General features: G+C 40.2%; 1 protein-coding gene across 1 annotated transcript in view; it reads left to right on the plus strand.

The window, feature by feature from the left end:
* The window catches only part of PTPRT (protein tyrosine phosphatase, receptor type T), a 604,328-nt gene that overhangs the window by 10,495 nt on the left and 573,097 nt on the right, over window positions 1-20,736 (plus strand). The window contains exons 3-5 of the mRNA XM_015410192.1: window positions 1,408-1,489; window positions 5,205-5,320; window positions 9,083-9,257. Of these exons, the coding sequence (XP_015265678.1) occupies window positions 1,408-1,489; window positions 5,205-5,320; window positions 9,083-9,257 (373 nt within the window). The remainder of the gene's footprint in view (window positions 1-1,407; window positions 1,490-5,204; window positions 5,321-9,082; window positions 9,258-20,736) is intronic.

Below are 20,736 nucleotides of genomic sequence, written 5' to 3' on the forward strand. Positions count from 1 at the left end.
AGTGAGTAGTATTTATTTAAAATATTTATATACGCACCTTTCTCCCTGGCATCCCAGGACCCAAGATAAGTAACCACAATGAAATAATGATGATGATGATGATAATGGATAATAATAATAATGATGATAATGATTATTATTATTATTAATAATAATAATAATAAACCAAACATTAAAGCAACACATTAGACACAAAACTAAAAACAACTTATGCCTCGTGCAGCATGGTATTCTCCATTTGCCCATGCCCAGGCAGCCCCAAAAGCTCTCATGAATGAGCTCTTCTAAAGTCATCATTCAGCCACTAAAGAAGCCTGAGCCTACATTCTGTCAGGATGTGCCTTAGAAGAACTAGTAGTAGACCTTGGTGAGAAAAGCAGAGCTGCTGCACAAGGACATGTTGAGAGAGGCGGTACTGCAAGGCAGACATTTGTTGTGGTAACCTACTACCTATTATCAAAATTCCATGAGTTCCTCAAGGTTGGGGAACCCCTTTTCTTGGGTATATTTTAGGATGGAAGTTACTTTTGTCAGTCTTTCGATAATATATATATTTTTTAAAAAATCAGTGTGCTGACTTGGAATTTTTTTTACCAGATTTGACATGAATGCACATGAGAAATTTAACTGGTTTGAGCATAAGGCTACATGAGACTGGGAATAGTTAAAAGTTAATTCTAGGCAGGGCTATTTTTGGGCAGGAACGCACAGGAACAGAGTTCTGGCTGGCTCCCAAGTTGTATACAAATATATACAAGGGGGACCAGCAATTCAAAACAGTACAATAATAATGGTGAGAAATTGCTGTAAAGTTTACAAATCACAATGAATAGACAATAATAACTAGTACAGAATTGACGCTTGATGATGTTTATAATTTCTGTGTTTTCAGAACACAGGACGTCAAATACGGAACGTGAGCGATACGAACATCTCGAGTGGTTGTTCGTTTCGAGACAACTCTTTTTCAACCAAATTCAGTTTTCTGGTTGTTTTATTGTGTTTAGCTGTGATATCAATCTTATCCAACATCCGTAAAGCACATAGGCTAACAAGTTCTAACAGCACAAGGGCTAACAAATTCTAAATTCGGACAACAAATCAGAAACTCATTATGATTGGCTACAATTAGGGTGTGTGGCCTAACATGCAAAGGAGTTCCTGCTCCAAAAAAAAAAGCCCCGGGTTTTGACAACAAACAAGGTAAAGAGAATAAGAAGCAAAAGGTGGGTGTGGTTGGATGATCACACTTCTGGTATCATGGGGGTGTGGCCTAATATGTGAATAAGTTCCTGCTGTTGAGTATGGCCTATTATGCTAATGAGTTCCTGCTTGGCTTTTTCTACAAAAAAAGCCCTGATTCTAGGTAACTTTTCTAAGGAGTTTATTTTGCCCTGTCTGTTTTAGGTGATATTTGAATCAGTTTCACTGAAGGGTCATCCTGGATACATAGCTGTGGATGAAGTCAGAGTCCTTGCCCATCCATGCAGTAAGTACAACCCCCTCCCCTTCCTTCTCACCACAATAATGCATCACACTAGGCCCTGCATCAAGAGAAGTAATTCATCCAATTCAATCAGTTCACAAATATCTTCTTTTATCCTTTGCAAATGCTTACAGAGTGAAGGCAATCAGCCCTGAATAAATACATAATTTCTCAAGTTGTGCAACAGGCAGAACTACTATGAATGTGCAGCTAGTGCCAAAATCCTAGTCCATTATTAAGGGGGATATAAAGCTCTTGATTGTTAGCTCTGATTCAAACCATTGAAGGGGGAGAATTACAGGGCTCTAATGGTACCCTTATAGAACTAACTTAGGGAGGGGAGAGGGTGTAGGACAGCCTTCATCTCAAAACTAAGAAAATTAGGCAACATTCACTCTTTGGAAGAAATGCCCTGGAGTGCCTTTTCTTTAAAGGAATGCAAATTCTTTCTGTGCTTCTATGAAAAGGATTTAACAAATATGTATCAATTTCAAAGCTTTTGGCTCTTACTGTGAAGTTGAGGACTATGTTAAAAATTGTTTCACTACAAACCCCTGGCTGATGTATTTTCTTTAGTTCTTTTATCCATTAAAAACAAACAAACAAAACCAAAATCCAATTAGAGTTTCTTATTCAGCTGTCATTAGATATGTCCAAGTTGTAACATTCAGATAAAAACTTCTCTGGATCCGGGGGTTTTCAGATGCTACATTAGGCTATTTTCACACTTGGAAGAGCTGCCTGACATTGGTGTTCCTGTGAGTTTAATGTTTGGTGTAATGCAGTCCAAAAAAGTATACACAAAGGTCTCTGATTGCAACAGGAGATAGGCATACACTTTCAGGTTTGCCATGAACTCTAGGTTATGCCATTTTTGTAGTATGGCAGGGTGAAGCTGCTTTGGAATTTGGAGAGAATGTAAGATAGGTCTGCTTAGATTTCGAATGGTTCACCTTTGAACTGGACTTAGCTAGGCCTATCCAAAGATAATGACATCATCAGTTTGCAACAGGCTGAATAGCTGTGTTTCTGCTGCAGACTGTAGGACATGGATCCCCTGCCATAATGGCATCACCTAGGATGGAGGGCCCCAATTCACTGTGACAGACTGCAGCATGGACCTGATAAGGCCTCCAGATATGCCCAGCATATTCTAGTCCGATGGGGTACCCTTTTCAGAATCCAACTTCCCCCTCCGTGGAATATTTTGCCTTATAAATCTGGTGGAAAGATTGTACCATAGCATTATTTCTCTCTAGTGGGCTTGGTGATCTGAAAATGGAAGTTGTTCATGGGAAGCATAAATCATATGGCTTGTATGTGGGGCCTCTTTACATGGTTTTAGTAGCATTATGAATGAACTTGATTTATGAAGGTGAGGAGAAGGGTTTGGAATTTCCCAGATCTATTTGATTATTCTTGCTCTTTTTTTTTAGTTTGAGGCTTTTGTCTTCTAACATATAGCCATTTTTCTGGTTTCTGTTAAGCATTATTTTTTAAAACACTGCCAGCCAGAGCATCTCACCAGTTATAATTTGTTAAAGCATTGAAAAGACAAAAAGAAAGAAAGATATTTCCCCCTTTCACTTATTGTAGAATTCAAATATTAGGGAAACAGCTGAGAACAGTTTGCTTGAATCTGAAGTCATCAGCACATATTTTATTCTTATTTTTTGCTTTATTTTATAATGACTTCCTTTTTTCCCTCCAATTCAATAGCATTATCATCAATTAAACAGACTCTGTTTGATTGATTAAATGTGAAGGGTGTGGAAGATACCAACTGCTGTCAACACAGTTTGCTGTATATATATGCTCTGAAGCAGTATAGTTTTGTACCAAGGCCATTAGATTTCAAGTGACAGATCTATGACCCTGTCTTGGGCAATAGCTAGTACATCAGTAAATTGTGACATAGATAAACTACTGAACAGCCAACAGGGATGACCTAGCACTATTTCTCTCAGTTGACTGGACTTGGTGCTTCAAAACCATGGTGGTGAATGGTTCTCACTAAATGCCAGCTTTTTATATTAAAAAAAAATCATAAATATGGATGTGGACTTTAAAGTTGCTGTGTACTAACTTACTGTTAGACTAGCTATTCTTGGCTAAAAGGGGGGCAAATCTTCTTTTCTTAAAGAAAACTTTGAGAGATTAACAGCCTACAGATTCTGAACTGCCTGATGCTAGTTTATGATGACGGCAGTTGAACTACTCAGTGGGTGCTGTTTCAAATTAAAACGAAACAAGCATTGTGAAGATGTTCTGGGAAATGAACCTGTTCACAGAGAAAGGAATTTGCTATCATTACCAGATCCTGAGGCAGACACATCAATACTGGGGAATCAATTTGTTCACCTTCCTCTCCAAGAGTGAGCAGAGCTCTTGATTTTTGCAGTGTTAATGGGGACACCTTTTGTGTGCCATTTTACTTGATTCCAGCCTCTTCAGGCTGGAATCAAGTAAAAAACTTAGCTAGTGCTGTCCTTTTAGAGAATGTTATTAATATCCCATTTAGCTTTCCTATTAAATGCAGTTGGATCAGATGCTGCTTAGACATAGCTCCTAATATATGGGAACAGCTTTTCTGTGAACACACCTCACATAGTGGGGGAGAGGTATAGTGTCTGAAGTAACCCCCGGGGAAGGGTAGTAAGTGTTGGTTTCTCATGGCATCAGTTCTATCAATTGAACATTCAGATGCACTCTCCCTAGCTGCATAGTATCTATTCTTGGTGAAATAATCCCACATATCCCACACACTGTGCCTACATATAAAGGGCACTATACAGAATCAGTATAACAAAGCTTAGTCTATATATTGATTTTTCTTTGATTTTGTTAGTGGAAAAATATTTTGGGGGGAAGAGAAACAGCAGGGAAAAGAGGAGGGACTCTGGCACAGTGGAACAGCCCTTGCTTTTCATGCAGAAGGTCCCAGATTCAGTTTCCAGCATCTCAAGTTAAAAAGGCCAGGCGATAGGTGACGTGAAAGTTCTTGAGACCCCGGAGAGTTGCTGGCAGTCTGAGTAGACAATAGTGGCCTTGATGGGCTGATGGGCTGATTTAATTTGAGGCAGCTTCATGTCTGTTCATTTGCATTTCTCAATGAAGCCATGCAGTTGGGAAATTTCTGTAGCACAATCTTTCTGCTTGGCATTTGAACTGAAGAAAATTTAAACTTTATTTTCTCAGTTCCTATGTATTACTTTCTTAGAAGTAAGCACTATTGAATTCAGTGTAAATGAGCAGGATAAATGTAAGTTTTCTTTAAAACATTAGTATCCATTTAATACGCATGTAGCAATGAGAAGATTTCTGAAGTCTTAGTGAAAAATGTCTTGTCTCAGGATTGCTATGAAACCTTCTAATTGTACTGCTAATGATTTTCTCTTCCACAAAAGGAGTTTGCATTTTTGCTTGCAGCACATATTAATTGAAACCTGTTCTTGGAAAATGTTAATGTTTTTAGAAGTGTAATATCTGGTCCAAGATTGTCAACACTTTTAGTTTTTTGGTCTGTGCTAGAACATGGAACCATATGGTATGAAAACAAACAAACTCTAGATTACTTAAATGCTTTGCTCAGTTGTGTGGCTCATGGGAAAATGAGTCTATTTGTTTAAAATGACTGACTTTCACAATGTACCTCTCTGCTACTGTTATGTACTGTGCTGCTCTACTCAGGTAATATTTTGTTTAACATTTTTGTTAGGAAAAGCTCCTCACTTCCTGCGGCTTCAAAATGTGGAGGTTAACGTTGGACAGAATGCAACATTCCAGTGTGTGGCTGGAGGAAAGTGGTCACAACATGACAAACTGTGGCTACAGGTAGGGTGGGCACACTGCCCCATTTTGTTTGTTTCTGAAAGGCTCCAAAGCATTTGCAGAGCTCTGTCAATTTAAGGGTCTTTCAGTTCTTTATTAAAAAAAAAAAGCAGAGGGATGCTCTGAATTAGTGAGACATTTCTGTGTGCCTATTGAAAATTTCCTTTAACTCAGAAAGACAGAACCTTCTATCCTTGTGAGCCGCCCTGAGCCCACTTGTGGGGAGGGCGGGCTATAAATTTGAATAAATAAATAAATAAAATAAACACACCTGCATGCTTTCAGCCCTGTCCCTGGGGCTTTTAAACTGTTACTGTACCCTTAAAGAATACTTCAACTGAACATATTATGCATGTTAAGCTTCTGGACAAATTACATAAAACAAGCAGCATTAAATACATATATTTAATATTCCTAATTGATTTCACTTGCAAAATCTGAGCATGTAGGCTTTGCAAGTTTGGGTCAAGGTCTGGGAATAGACAAACTGGGCTATAAAAGTTATGTAGTCATGGACGGTGCAGGAAAAGGAAGCGTAGATAGTATGGAAGGGAGAGGGAAGCATACAACAATGCTTTTGATTATTATGTTGTAGATTTTAACCTGTGTGGGAGGGGATTAAGGTGCATGTGTGGTTTCCAGTCTTTCTCCATAATAATGAGTATCAGAAATTTGATCAGTGCTCTACTCTATGGTATGCTGCATGATTGCCCACATGGAACTGTACCAATCTTCCATAGTTGACATGAATAATAAGACTAAATGAGAGTTTCCAAAGCATTTTTAAGGTAGCAGCTGTACCAGCATGTTGGAATTCAGATTTACCTCAAGGTCATGTGATATCATACTAAATAATGGCACAAAGTTCAATCAAACCTATGGCCTGATTGTGTAGCCTAGATCAGACATCCTCTTTAAAAAAAATCATGCAAAATGATGAGTTTCAAGTCTGGCCCCTAGTGTCTTGAGGCAATGCTACAGTGCCAGAAAGATATTAAAATCATGCATCTTGGCCACTGGATGCCCTTTGATACTCCATAAATTATATATAGTGGAATTCTTAGAGGGGGGGTTGCAAATCCAAACTTTTCTTATTAATTGCAATTTTTCATTTATGCTATAACTTTGTTTCAGTACTAAAGGAAAATAATTGCCATTCACTAATTCAGTTTATCCCTGACCTGGATAGGCCACGCTAGCTTGATCTCATGAGATCTTGGAAGCTAAGCAGGGTCAGGCATGGTTTCTAAGATAATGCATGGGATAGAGCAGGTAGAGAAAGAGGTACTTTTCTCCCTTTCTCACAATACAAGAACTTGTGGGCACTCCATGAAATTGCTGAGCGGTCGGGTTAGAATGGATAAAAGGAAGTACTTCTTCACCCAAAGAGTGATTAACACATGGAATTCACTGCCACAGGAGGTGGTGGCGGCTACAAGCATGGACGGCTTCAAAAGGGAATTAGATAAGCATATGGAGCAGAGGTCCATCAGTGGCTATTAGCCACAAGGTATAGATAGGGGCTCTGGGCAAGTGATGCTCTGTCTTCTTGGTGCTTGGGGGGGGTCAACAGTGGGAGGGCTTCTAATGTCCTGGCCCCACTGGTGGACCTCCTGATGGCACCTGGTATTTCTGGCCACTGTGTGACACAGAGTGTTGGACTGGATGGGCCTTTGGCCTGATCCAACATTGGCGTCTCTTATGTTCTTATGAGAAGCATATAAGCTGCTGGTGTACAGACATATACCACTCTTACTGACCCACCTGCCCACTCTCTGTATAATGTAGGATCAGTGGCTTGTATTTGGTGGGCCAAGGAAGATGTTTTTGAACATCCTTCAGACTGTCTTGGCAAGGAAGCCTTTTGTGGGTAGGTAGCTGTTTGCCTGTTCCACATTGTTTGCGTAAGGACTTGGATTAATAACAATTAGGGCTGGTCCAAAGACTATCCAGACTGAAACTAGGGCTGGCTGGAAGACTGTGGGTTGCTCATTCATAGGTATGGCTAATTGAAAAGCACTCTGAGGCATTGAAAGATTTTTTCCGGTTTGTTTTTCAAATACAATCAACTGATCATCGATCATGCAGCCATGGTTGTGAAGGAGATTCCTTTGGTTTTAAGCAGTGTGAGCCATATCCACTATGTTGCTTTGGGAAGGGGAATGAGGCTTGGTATAGTTTTCAGGCCATCCCAGAGAAAACATAGCTAGCAGTAGCACTAGCAAGGGTTGAGTTTGGAGCCAGGAAGGAACGGCTGAAATGCTGGTTGCCAACTCTAACTGCCCAACTGGAGGAACCAGCACTAAATTTAGGATACATTATTATGAATGATTGTGATGAACTGCACTTTTTAAAAGATTACAAGCAGCTGAAAGACGGTGAAGGGTTAAGTCTTCAGAGAAACAGAGGGCATGGAGTGACAGGCTGCTCCAAGCAATCTGATTGGTTAGTATAAGCTGAGTAGAGAAAATCTTGCGAGAGATGCATGCTGAGGAGACATTCAGTCTGATTTCTGCCTTGACCGAGTTGAGTACTGACAGTCTAATTTCAGTCTTAGCTGAAAGCAGTTTGACAGACATGAGAACTGGGGGGAAAAGTTGGCAAGGAAGTTTGGGAAGTAGGCAAAGATTCCAATTCAGGCCAAAGAAAGGGGATAGATTTTCTAGAGTGAGAAGGAAAATTCCCTACCCAGTCAAACAGGAAGTTAGCTCAGAAGAGTGAAGAGATCCCTGGTCTGATGTGGTTAGAAAATGCCTTTAGAGACCTTAAGAGTCAGTTAAAAACTCAAGACAAGTATTGGTGTTTCAAGAGAAGGGCTTTGGGTTCCGAAGAGAGTGTACCAGCCTTCTGGAAACCAAAGTAGTCAGGGAATACTCAAATAAGGTGTACTGGAGTGTTTAGGGAAAACACTGGAACAAAAGCCTCTCAACATCAAGATTTAAGTCCCTGTGAAAAGCTTAAGAAACTCTCATTAGCCTGAAACATAAGAACTAAGGTCTGTGCATGTACTGATTTTACCTCAGAAATTTCAACCCCTAATTTCACCTGACCTTTCCCCTCTATGTTAAATAAAATATTTTGTTATTTTTGAATTCCAAAACGCCTCAAGGACCATTTAAATTGCTTAAATTAAAGGGCGATCCTGACACTTCTCTCAGGTAGTCTGGTATCTTCATATCATGTTATGGGACAAGGAAGAGGAAAGAAAGAGAGAGAGGAAAAGTCCCAAGTAAATAACTATATTTTTGTCTGGTACTGAAAATTCAAGATGTTGATGTAGATGAACATGAGGTCCCAACAACCGGTGATCATCTTTCCCCAAAATTCTCATGGGAATCCTCACATCACCATGTCCACATTGAGTTTGAGTTAAGCTGAAACTTGAAGGTGACTTTGGAGGTAGCCACTGAGTAGAAACATTCAAGGAGTTTTGATTAAAGCAAACTGAGTTTGGGTGGGCTAATTCAATGAAAATGTCTTTATAGAAGAAAAATGAACAAACCCAATTATACACATATTTTCTTATTTTGCCCTAAGATTAAGAACTTTGGTGCATGCATGTCTAAGATGTTGAATAACATATGATATTCATTTGGAACCCAAATTATATAAATATATTTATTGTTATCAAAAAGACACTGAGATGAATATTGATCTTGAATTAGTACTGTGTTTATTGACCACTGCTGTTAAAAAGCCCGCACAGGAAAAAAAAATCATGTTATAATTATTTTACATTGCTTCTCCCTCTGTTCCTTTTGGCAGCAGTGGAATGGCAGAGACACAGCTTTAATGGTCACCAGAGTGGTAAACCACAGACGGTTTTCTGCTACGGTCAGTGTTGCGGACACGTCACAGCGCAGCATCAGTAAATATCGATGTGTCATCCGTTCTGATGGTGGATCAGGGGTTTCAAACTATGCAGAATTAATAGTGAAAGGTAAGCAGTGTCAAATAAAATCTTTTGTTGTTCCTTCTTGTATCTGTACAAACACGAAATGTCTTCAGGAGTTTTTACACTGAGCTGCGACAATGAGTCAGTGATTCCAAACTTTGAGATAAGGACATTCCAGAAGTCTTATCTTTGCTGTAGATGTGCTCAGTTAATACAATGAATATTCTTATGATAGTTGAACACTAGAGACAGAGATTTTTTTCTGTTGTGGACCCCCAAGTTATGGAACCTCCTCACTACAGAAATTTTCCTGATGCTTCGCCTGTCAGCCTTTAGGCCCCAGGCAGAAACAATTCTATTTTCTCAAGATTTTGGTTGATTTCTGTTGATCTATGGTTTTCAATGAAGTTTCTGTTCTCTTCTTTTGGTCATACCCCTGTTTCATTTTGATCTCTTAGTTTATTTTTAGTAGAATGCTGCTCATTCAACAATACTGTCAAAAACTTAATAATTCTTTTTAGAATTTTTTTCAAATAATTCCTTATTTTTAATTCTGAGCCTGCCTGCTTGATGTAGGTGGTGTGGAAGTTTCCTCCTTGACCTGAGGAAGGCACTCCAATATTTCAGACCCAACTGCTTTATATCCCTGTATTGCCAGCTGGGGTGAGGCAGAATGCCCTGTGTCCTTAAACACTAGCATTGTGGTCTTCTTGATGTTGTCATCCTCTAAAGAGACTTTAATGACAGTTCCAGCACTACATAAAAACGTTGCACCATACTTCACTTCTACAAAGGCTACTGGCATCCCCCTGAATAACAGTGTCTGAAAACTTTGTCATAGGATTAAGATAACCATGCAAATGCCATTTACACACATCCTATATGGGCTCTTTTTCTATGGAGAACTATTTTCCTTTAGCCTCCTGCTACATGGTAAACCAGTATTAGAATACATGTGTTTCCCCAAATTTCCAACTGGCTAAGCATGTGTAGTAAAAGGAAGCTACAAGTGACCGTGTCTTCAGGTTTGTAATGCTATCATGCAAGCTTTAATATGGTCACTGCACATATGGATTTATCAGTGGACATCATGCCCAGAAGTGTCTAACATATATAAAAAGAAGGAATACTAGGGTCTGTGAGAAGAACATCAATAAGATCAAGACATAGATAGAGAAGGAAACTGTTTGTCAGTGCTGAAAATGCTAACTGTAGCTGTCATGAGGTAATGAAATAGTAAGTTGTAAATGGTGATGAATGGCCACCTTGTAGATAAGACATTGATAGATTCAATGTGGGGACTAAACAGACGGGAAGGTGGAGAAGTCATTGTGGCAGACAGTGCTGATAAAGAGGTCAAGGTAATTACGTGTAGATTAAGTATTATTTCGCTAAGACTTGCTTTTCATTGATCAGGTAAATTTATGAGTGCTTGATGTGAGGTTAGTCTAATGAAGTACTGATGTCCCTTTGGAACTGTATGGATCAGTGCTACTGGAAAGGTCTAACTAATTTGTTGAGGATAATATTAAATTTGCACTGATGTGCATGCACAAAACTTGAAATGAAAGCAAACTGGAATTGCTTAATTCTAAAGAGCTGTTTATTGAATTGCAATAATGCACTTGGATATACATTGAATTAGGCAGTAATTGAAGTCTACCTCAATTGACAATCTTGTCCATAAACGTACTATATCAAGACAAACCAAATGGTTGGATGCAGGTATGTTTTCAAAAGAACAGAAGTAGAAAGTGTGTGTCTTTTTTTAAAATGCTGGACGAAGACCAAAATGCCGCATGAAACAGTAGGCACTATATCAGTAGAAAACTATACATGATATGCTCTGGAGAAGTTAAGTACAACATAATTTGCAATAAGCAGAATGATGACAAATTGCATCATCTTCTGTGGGTGGCTAAATAATCTGTCTCTGCATACCAGGAGATATGGATGCATAAGTAAAAAATAGTAAAGAATAAGTAAAGAATTGGAAACCCAGAATGAACATAATTTCCAGGAGTCCCTTTAATTGATTTCACAGGCCCATGTGATATATTTATAGAAAATTGAGGTTGTCAGTTGCCCACTGCTGGAAATTAAAAGTTAAATAAAGAAATGTTGACATGTTTTAACAATCTGAACCTCTATGATAATAACTACAAAGTACTTCTAGAGGAGATCAAGAAAGATCTTGAAAAATGGCAAGATCTACACATCTCATTGTTGGGAAGAATAGCTACTATCAAAATGAGCATCCTCCCGAGATTTTTATTCTTTGCGCAATGTATCCCGGTCTTGAAAAATGAATTTTTTTTTGAAGAACTAGATCGCATGACAAGAAGATTCGTATGGCAAGGTAAAAAAGCGCGAATAAGATGGAAATTTTTGAAAGATAGAAAAGAAAGAGGAGGATGCGGTATGCCAGACTGGAAGATTTACTATCAAGCAGCAGCAATGGGATGGATACGGGAATGGATACTCTTAGAAGATAAAAAACTACTACAACTAGAGGGCCATGATCTGTATATGGGTTGGCACGCCTACATTTGGTACGATAAGGAAAAAGTGCATAAAAACTTCAATAACCATATTATAAGAGGGGCACTGATTAAGATTTGGAAGAAAATTAAAGAAAAAATGTACAAAGAAGTACCAATGTGGGTGTCACCACTTGAAGCCTTTATATTGCCAGCTTTACTAACAGAGGGAAAAAAAGCAACCTATGAAAAGTTATTAACCAAAGAAAAAGAATTAAAAACATTAGAGAACCTACAAGAAATGAATATAAACTTGACAAGTTGGGAGAGAACAATAATACAATCAAGATTTGCTAAGGACAAAAAAACAAAATTTAATGACACAATGTTAGAACTAGACAAGATTTGGTTGTCCTCGGCAGATAAACAAATACAAAAGCTATACAAACTTTTTCAGAAGGAAAGTATGGAAGATTTAGCGATAAAACCCTGCATGAAAACCTGTGGAGAAGTGGGGAATCAAACCTGGTTGTCCCAGATTAGAGTCTGCACACTTAACCACTGCACCAAACTGGCTCTCCTACACCATTAGAAATTTATGGAGCGATGGAAAGACAGCATCTCCTCTTGTCCACTGGTGCTTGCTCAATATTTCTATCTGGCACAGACTGGGACAGTGTACCTCCTCTTCCTGGACACTGGCACTTGCTTGCCTTCTGTCTCTAGTGGAAGTGGGTTGAGCAGCAATGGCAAGGGAAGGAAGGAGAATGTAGTAGTGCTTCTCTTGGCTGCCTTGTTGCCCACCTGGCCTCTTGTTTGGTTGGCAACAGAAGATTATTCCTCCCTCCCTGGTGGGTGGGTGGCCCTGCTTCCCTGGCCTGCACAGGTTGTGTGCTACTGGCAGTTGTCTTCACCACTGTCTGCCCTACCAATGGTTATTGGGGTTGCACGGCAAATGGCAGCCAAATATTTTTCCTTTTCCTTTATATTTCCTCTGTGCTTGTGCAGACAACACTGCTCCCCCCTTCCCCTTTTTAATGTTTGGAACATTTCTGCACATCTGGGTTTCCTCCCAGATGCGCAGAAAACCCTACCTGCATTTTTTGCCATGTTCAAAATTAGATATACAATTCTTTTGTTTTCTTTGCTACAATATTATATTGTTTTATCAAACTTTTCTTCCTTGTCTAGACTTCTAATTCAGAAAATATTTTAAAGAAAACCTTAACTTTCATTTTCAAGTGGCAAGTTTATAGTGGAAATCACAGATTTTCTTCTGAGTCAAGAACAAAGGCGGAGGAAGAGATGAGAAAGCTAGTTCAGGGTTCTGTTTCCAGGAGCAACTGTCCTACCTGAGAATTCCCTTTCCCTCCGCTCATGTCTCTCAGCTGCCTTTCCATTATAGCCAAACTGTTCTTGAGAAAGTAGGTTTGTCCAGTTTAAAAACAAAACAACAATCCCTTTCTTATGGGATTCATTGACCATATAAAGTACATGATTTGGAATTCTGAGCTACCTCCTTGAGTTTTGCTATAAGATGCTTTTTACCCTAATTTGGTGTTTGTTTTGCTTTTTATCCATTTTCTTTTGTTGCATGTCATTGCAGTTTCAGTTGGTGAACACTGGTATGTAATTTCTCTTTCATCAGTGGAATTTTGGTTTTGTTCTAGGAGTATGCACTTCAAAAATGTTCATATTAATTTTGTGTCAGGATTTCAGTGAGGGTATGCTTGTGCTTTTGATTATCCTGATTTTTCTGGAGTGTTGGATTCTGTTTCAGTAATTTTTTTCAATAATGGAATTTCAGGACCATTATTTTTGCTGCCTTTCCACCCCCTCCCCCTCAGCAGTAGTGGAAAGGGGGTAGGGGGAGAGTGGAAGCACATCCCAACAAACAGATGTTTGATTGGCAGCACATGTGCTCTTTACATTTGAAAAGACTATTGTTTTCTCTGGGAATATCTGTCCTCTAAATTCAGGAGGCCAGGTCTACCCAAATAGAAAATAACAGCATATTAACATTTAAAGGGCACATACACTGCCAAACATGCTAAATAATGGGCAGTAGACCTAGAATCGGAAGTTCGGATGTCCAGAGGCCAGGTATACCACCCTTTGAAAGGGACATTATTTACTATGGATGGTAGACCTGGTTGCTTGACTCCACACCAGTTCTCCTGCCATTATGCAGAAATCCCCCCCCCCAACTGCTTGATGGCAGAAGTGACCTTTAAATTTTAAAGAACCCTTAGTGTCTGTTCAAAGTTTAGGTCTTCCCATAGAAAAGAATGGGCCTTTAAAATGTAAAGGGCTTGCATGCTTCCAAACAGTGTTTGCTGGAGAGGGGCACTTCCTTCTCCCATTCCTGCATCTCCCCAAACCTTAAACCTGATTGAAATTCGAAGAAATAAATTGCTGTTACATGTGGAATTTCAGGAGTATCTGTGTCATCTTGGATATCTCCAAGCCCCAAACTGCTAATTTCAGGTTTAATTTCAGCTGAATGTACATTGCTATTTTGATATGCAATACAGATATTTCTCTGTTCAAGAGTTATCTCCAGTTCTTTATGTACTGAGGGCATCTTAAAGTAATAAAAAGTGGTATTGTGTACGTCCCTCATTTTGTGAATGTTGCTTGTTGTTTGCCACAGTGGTCAGCTTCCCAAGACTGTGGTCCTAAGTACACTTGTTTAGAAATGGTACCCACTGTCAGTGGGAAGGCTTACTCTTGGGTGCAGCTTCACTGATAATGCACACATTGCTGGTTTGGTTATCTATTAATTCAATTGCAAAGCAGGAAAGAACTGCTGAGAATCCTTTTTTATTCCACTGTTATTTTCTTCTCAGCAAATGTATTGGATCATCAACTAGTAATGCTGCTAATTTTTGCTAGTTTGCAGGCTCGGTTTGGCTATTTCTGTCTTGATATACCTTCTCCCTTTGTGGCTCAAACTCATTAGTCTTTAGCTTTAGTCTTTAGCATTATTCTTTAGCTTTAGCTCTGCTCACCAACTTCATAGCTTGCGGTGCTTGCAATATTTAATGGTAGCTTGAATACTGAATGATCAGTTCTGCCGCCTGTCAAAAGCAGCAATATATATTGGATGAAGCAACAGCAAGAGTGATAATCCTTTTTTGGTGACCTGTAGTCAAAATTAGATTGATAACAAATGTCATACCTTGCCTTTCCCTGCAATAGGAACCCAAATTACCCTACACTGTTAACCGCCTTCAATTCATGTTCACAACAACCCTGCAAGATAGGTTAGCCAGCAATTTTCAGCAGCAGATTGGGGATATGACCCTGGACCTCCCTGACCCTAGTAAAACAATCCAACTATTACATGACACTGGCTCTGATAACTGAGGGAAATTGTTAAACCCTGGAATCATATTAAAGGGGCTGCAGAAGACAGCAAGAAACAGCTGTGTGGTGGGGAGCACTTCCCGCTGCACAACTTTCCTCCTGGCTATCTTCTGCAGTTCTTTTGAAGTTTAAAGGGGCCGCACAAGACAGCCCAAAACAACTGGACTCCATCCACGAACCACATAAACTGCTCTGAAAGTTTGTGGAAATTCATAACGGTAGACCCATCACGAACTTCTGTTCCCAAACCACGAACAGGGCAAAATTTGTGACAAATTTTGCGTCATGGTTCGATTTGTACCTATCCTTAAAGATGAACATTCAGAAAAGATGGCTGAGGGTTTGGGATGTCAGGATCTTTAGAAGGAAACTCCAAGCCCACTTGCCAGGAAGAAGCTTCAATTTATCTGGAAACACCATACTTACCCTGTGATGGTGAGTCCATGCAGAAGTTTGATCCAGATGATGAGGTGGGTGCACAGCAGTTTTGGGCCTCCCATAATTGATTCTTACTCAGGAGGTGGAAGTTAAGTCCTACATTTTGCCATTATTTGGGCTCCATGCAGGATAGTTGGAAGGGTTGGACAGCCAGGTTCACAACATACTCCTGTCATTTCTTTGCTGGTAATATTATTATAGCACCTTGTGTTCCAGGATCAGAGAGGTTTTATTGTAATTTCCTTCCTGCTCTCCAGTTCTCTGAATCTTTCCTAGATGCCCTCAGGCTTACAAACAACAGAGGTAAGGAGAAAGAGCATGTGGGCACAAAGTAGTGGTGGGATATTGGTATGGCAGTGTCAGGTACAATTAGTTCCCCAACTTCTTTCTTTCTTTCTTCTTCTTTTTTTTTTTGCCCCCCTTGGGGATTTTTTTATTTGCATTTTCCATAAACTACAAACTATAAAAACTACAACGAAAATCAGGGCAGAGAACTACATACTATAGGTGAAAGTAAAGAAAACCCACTAAAAACCCAAGAGATGGTGGTCATACAAGCTGCTTAGCAAATTTATCTTACAGCACATAATTCAATTCAATTTCATTGAATGTGGTTATCTGACAATCATTTTATACTAATAAAATGATTTTAAACTCCTCTACTTCTGACTTCTAAAACAAGCAATATAAGACTTATAACAATACATTTTAAGAGCATTCAGAGTATGATAACATCTTATTTTTTATATTTTGGCTTTCTCAAACGATAGCTTGTCTTCGAGGCAGTTGCCCCTAATTTGGAGTCTAAATCCTCGCCTGAAGTTGCCGCTTTTCCTTCTTCTTCACTGCCTTTCGTGCTGCCTTCTTTCTCTGCTTCAACCTCTCCTGATGGATGACTATGTAGATGCAGAAATTCTCGTGCCTTTTCAACAGAGTCATTTTTTTCTTTCTCATCCATAAATTTAAAGATTGTACCTTCGGGTACCAGCCATCTGTAGGGGATGTTTTTCTTTTGTAAGTATATCACCAAGTCTCTATACTTCCTCCTCTTCATTCTTATTTCAAATGGAATGTCCTTTAATACTTTTATTTCTTTGTCTTTGATCTTCAAAGTAGATCCATTTGTCACTTTGAGAATTTGATCTCTCACTTGTCTTCTAAAGAATTTTATAATCACTTCCCCAGGCAGATCATTCTTCCTTGTAAATTCTGGATATGATCTGTAGATCACATGTATTTCATTTTGTAAAGTGTCCGTTATTATATCTGCCATAGGTCCTAATGCATCACACATAGTCTGTTTCAGATTCTCAGATTTTTCTTCAGGAATACCTTGAAATCTTAAGACATAGCTTGCTCTCTCCATTTGTAGCTGTAAAAGTTGAGACTCTTCCATCAATCTCTTTTTTCCCATCACCTGCAGTTGTTTTTTGAGCTTTTTAGTGTTGGTATCCACTTCTTTTACTTCTTGTTCAGTTTTATCTGGGGTTTTTTTTTTTTTGCTATTTCAGTCAATTGCAATTGCTGTGCATCAAATTTGCTGTGCAATGCTGTCACTTGTTCCAGCAGGGGTCACAATGCTTCCGTCAGCATCTTTTGTAACTCCGTAGTCGTGTCCTGTCTAGGGACAGGACTCGCTGGACCAGCAGTTCCGGCAAGAAGTTTTGGTTTACCTTGTTTGTCTTTCTCATCCTTTCTTGTGGGCACCATGTTTGAGATTGTTTACACTTTCTCCAAGTTATCACAGTCTCTGATTCTCCCGACGCAGCTTAGTAAGTTCTTAACTGCTTTTATTTTCAGTCTCTCTTGCTTCAATGGTCCACCCACCCTTTTTACTTAAACATAAAGTTCGCTTATTTTCTTTTCTTAATGGGGGAGAGTCCCTCCCTCCCTTTTAAAGGGTGGGTTTCCACTTAATTTTTGGTGATTCTGCTTAAACTCCAACTCACATTTCAACGCTGAATTCGCTTTACTTTGCAAATCGCTCGGCCACCAAATGCTTGCTCCGGTGTGCACTTCTAATTCCCATTTGGGATGCTCCATGGCAGGACCTTCAGGGCATTGGTAAAGCCCCCCTTCGCCGGCAGGATAGCTGGAGGACGAGATTTCTTGTGCCCCATGGCTAGGAGCCTCCTACAGAGACTCCAGGGGTGGCGCAGACAATCATGCCCCTTCCTTATCGTGGGCTCTGGCGGTCCCCTCCCAGAGGATCGGGAGACACGACCGCCATGGCGAACGCCAAAACCGGAAGCTGGCCCCCAACTTCTTTCTTACAGAAACTACAGAGCCCATTAACAATTTTAATTCACCTATGTGATGTCCTCAAATGGGGGCAGGTCAGAATAGATAGGGCTTCATAAATAAAAGTACATCAATCCACATTCTCTACATAATCAATTAGAAAACAAGAAATGGAATCTCTTTTTGCCAGCACCTCCTTCCATACTAGTTAAGCTATAACAATGACCCCTCCCTCCACCTTAGACAAGAATTGCATTGCATTTCCTGCTTCAAGAAAGTAGACCCAGTCTGTAGCATCTGATTGTATGGTGGGCCATGAGAAGTTAACTGTGGATTTGATGTGCTATGTAGTAAGGCTGTTCCTTTTCACCTCTCTGTTCACACATGAGTGTAATATTTTATTTTGCGTGTAAACTGTCTCTAAAAGCTGCCTAGCTCCTGAAATTATTCATCCCAACAAGAAGGCTGTTGCTGTTCTTTCATAACTCAGGAGCCAGGGAATCTACCTTTCTCCTGCTCTTATTCTGTCATTGTAGGGAAGTCACATTCCCTTGCTTTGGCCAAGTGGAATGTGGTGAAAGGGGTGGAATGTACTTGAGACCCAGTTTGGTGTAGTGGTTACGAGTGACAGGAGTCTAATCTGGAGAACTGGGTTTGATTCCCCACTCCTCCACATGAAGCCAGCTGGGTGACCTTGGGTCACTCACAGTTCTCTCAGAGCTCTCTCAGCCCCACCTACCTCACAGGGTGTCTGTTGTGGGGAGAGGAAGGGAAAGTGATTGTAAGCCACTCTAAGACTCCTACAGGTAGTGAAGGATGGGGTATAAAACCAAGTTGTCAGTGTCTTCTTCTTCTCCTTCTTCTCATGTCCATCTAAACTATACCATGAATTAAATCCAAAGTACCATAAGCAGAGCTCTGTTGATGAAAGGAACTCCCTGAATCCTGCCTTTCACTGTCACTTGGGAGAACAAGGAAGCATCATCAATAGTGTTGGGGGCAAAAGGGAGTCCTCAGTGGGAAGGGGGAATTGGCAAAATGTCCCAATTTTCACTGGCAAAACCTTATTCTATTAAAATAGTCATTGGATCCAACCCCATAAAGTGAAGATCAAGGAGTAACAGCATTTTTTAAAAAGGATAGTGCAAAAGAATAAATTGTGGTAATAGGAACAACTGCCTTATCCCTGACCTCCAAATACCTATTTGACTCTCTCCATAGGCTACTGATAGGACAAAGGTGGGGAGTAATTTCAGATATGTACATTTCTCCTGTCCATCTGCTGCATTCAGAGATGTCACACAATTCAGTTACAGTATCTAAGCTAATGTGGAACAAATGATGAGAAACAGATACAGTGATCTTTTGACTCATGATTCCACTTTCTGATGTACATAATTTTAAGTTGCTTGTAGCAAACAGTGTTGCACAAGAACCAACATTATTGGATGAACATATGGAGCAGAGGTCCATCAGTGGCTATTTTTTGTTGTTGTTCAGTCGCACAGTCGAGTCCGACTCTTCGCGACCCCATGGACAAGATCTCGCCAGGCCCTCCTGTTTTCCGCCGTCCTCTGAAGTTTGCTCAATTTTATGTTCGTTGCATCTATGACACTGTCTAACCATCTCATCCTTTGCCGTCCCCGTCTTCTTTGACTTTCAATCTTTCCCAGCATCAGGGTCTTCTCCAGTGAGTGATCCTTTCTCATTTGGTGGCCAAAGTATTTGAGATTCAGTTTCATTATCTGGCCTTCCAGGGAACAGTCAGGGTTGATTTATTTTAGGATTGACTGATTTGATCTTCTTGCAGTCCAAGGGATTCTCAAGTGTCTTCTCCAGCACAGGTATACATAGGAACTCTTGGTCTGGGGCAAGTGATGCTCAGTATTCTTGGTGCTGGGGGCAATGGGAGGGCTTCTAGTGTCCTGGCCCCACTGGTGGACCTCCTGATGGCACCTGGCATTTTTGGCCACTGTGTGACAGTGTTGGACTGGATGGCCATTGGCCTGATCCAACACTGGCTTCTCTTATGTTCTTATGTCCTTATTTTTCCCCAAAACATTTTGGAAATACATTTTACTGATGACTTTGAGGAAGGTGAATTGGCTCCTTTTCCATCTTGTCCCTAAAATGTTATGTATGTTCATCAATACATCTATTTCTCAATGTGGCCATACCTGGGGATACTTATATTCAGAGGCTGGAGCTGTGAACAAACCAGGTGGATCTTTCTACAAACCTGAGAAAAGTCCCATGTTTCTAATAAAAATAAAAATAAAAATCTGAAATCTAAAAATAAAAATAAAAATAAAAATATAAATAAATACCAGGGGGGACTGACCCCCCAAATAATAGAAGCAGCACCTGTAACTTTAAGTAACTAATACTCTTAGTGGCGGTTGCAAGGCAACAAGAACACTATTACCAGTTGAAGCCTTGGTTTTTGTCAGCAAAGACAGGGTGAGGGCTGTTCTGGGAGGAGTTATCAGGGCCAGGCCTGTCAGCAACCACCCAACTTGCACTGGATGATGTTGGGCCAGTCACACACACTTAGCCTAAACTACCTCATAGTGTTGTTGTTAGGATAAAAGGGAAGAGAGCAGAATTATGTAAGCTGCTTTGGGTCCCAATTGTGGAGAAAGGTGGGGTAGAAAGGAGGTAAATAAATAATAAAAATAGCTGAAGGGAGTGAATGAAAGGTGACTGGTGGGTGGGAAGGAGAGAAGGAAACAGGAAAAGGAGGTTGCCAGGAGGAAGGGGGAAATGAGGTGCCCTATGCAGTTCCTTGTGGGTCCCCCATGATGTAGCTGGGCCTGGCCCTGCATCTAGCACTATACCAGACTTTCCCCCAAGGAGTGGCTGCCAGAGGTAGGGAAGGAGGGAAAACTGAAGATGTGGCAGGGGGGATTAAGGTTGGTTGGCTGGTTGGTGGGAAGGAGAGGAGACAGGAAAGGGGGAGAGGCTGTGGGAACTTTCAAGGAAGGGAAAGAGGAAAT

Source organism: Gekko japonicus, unplaced genomic scaffold (genome assembly GCF_001447785.1).
Source record: "Gekko japonicus isolate JY-2015 unplaced genomic scaffold, Gekko_japonicus_V1.1 scaffold918, whole genome shotgun sequence".
Lineage (NCBI taxonomy): Eukaryota > Metazoa > Chordata > Lepidosauria > Squamata > Gekkonidae > Gekko > Gekko japonicus.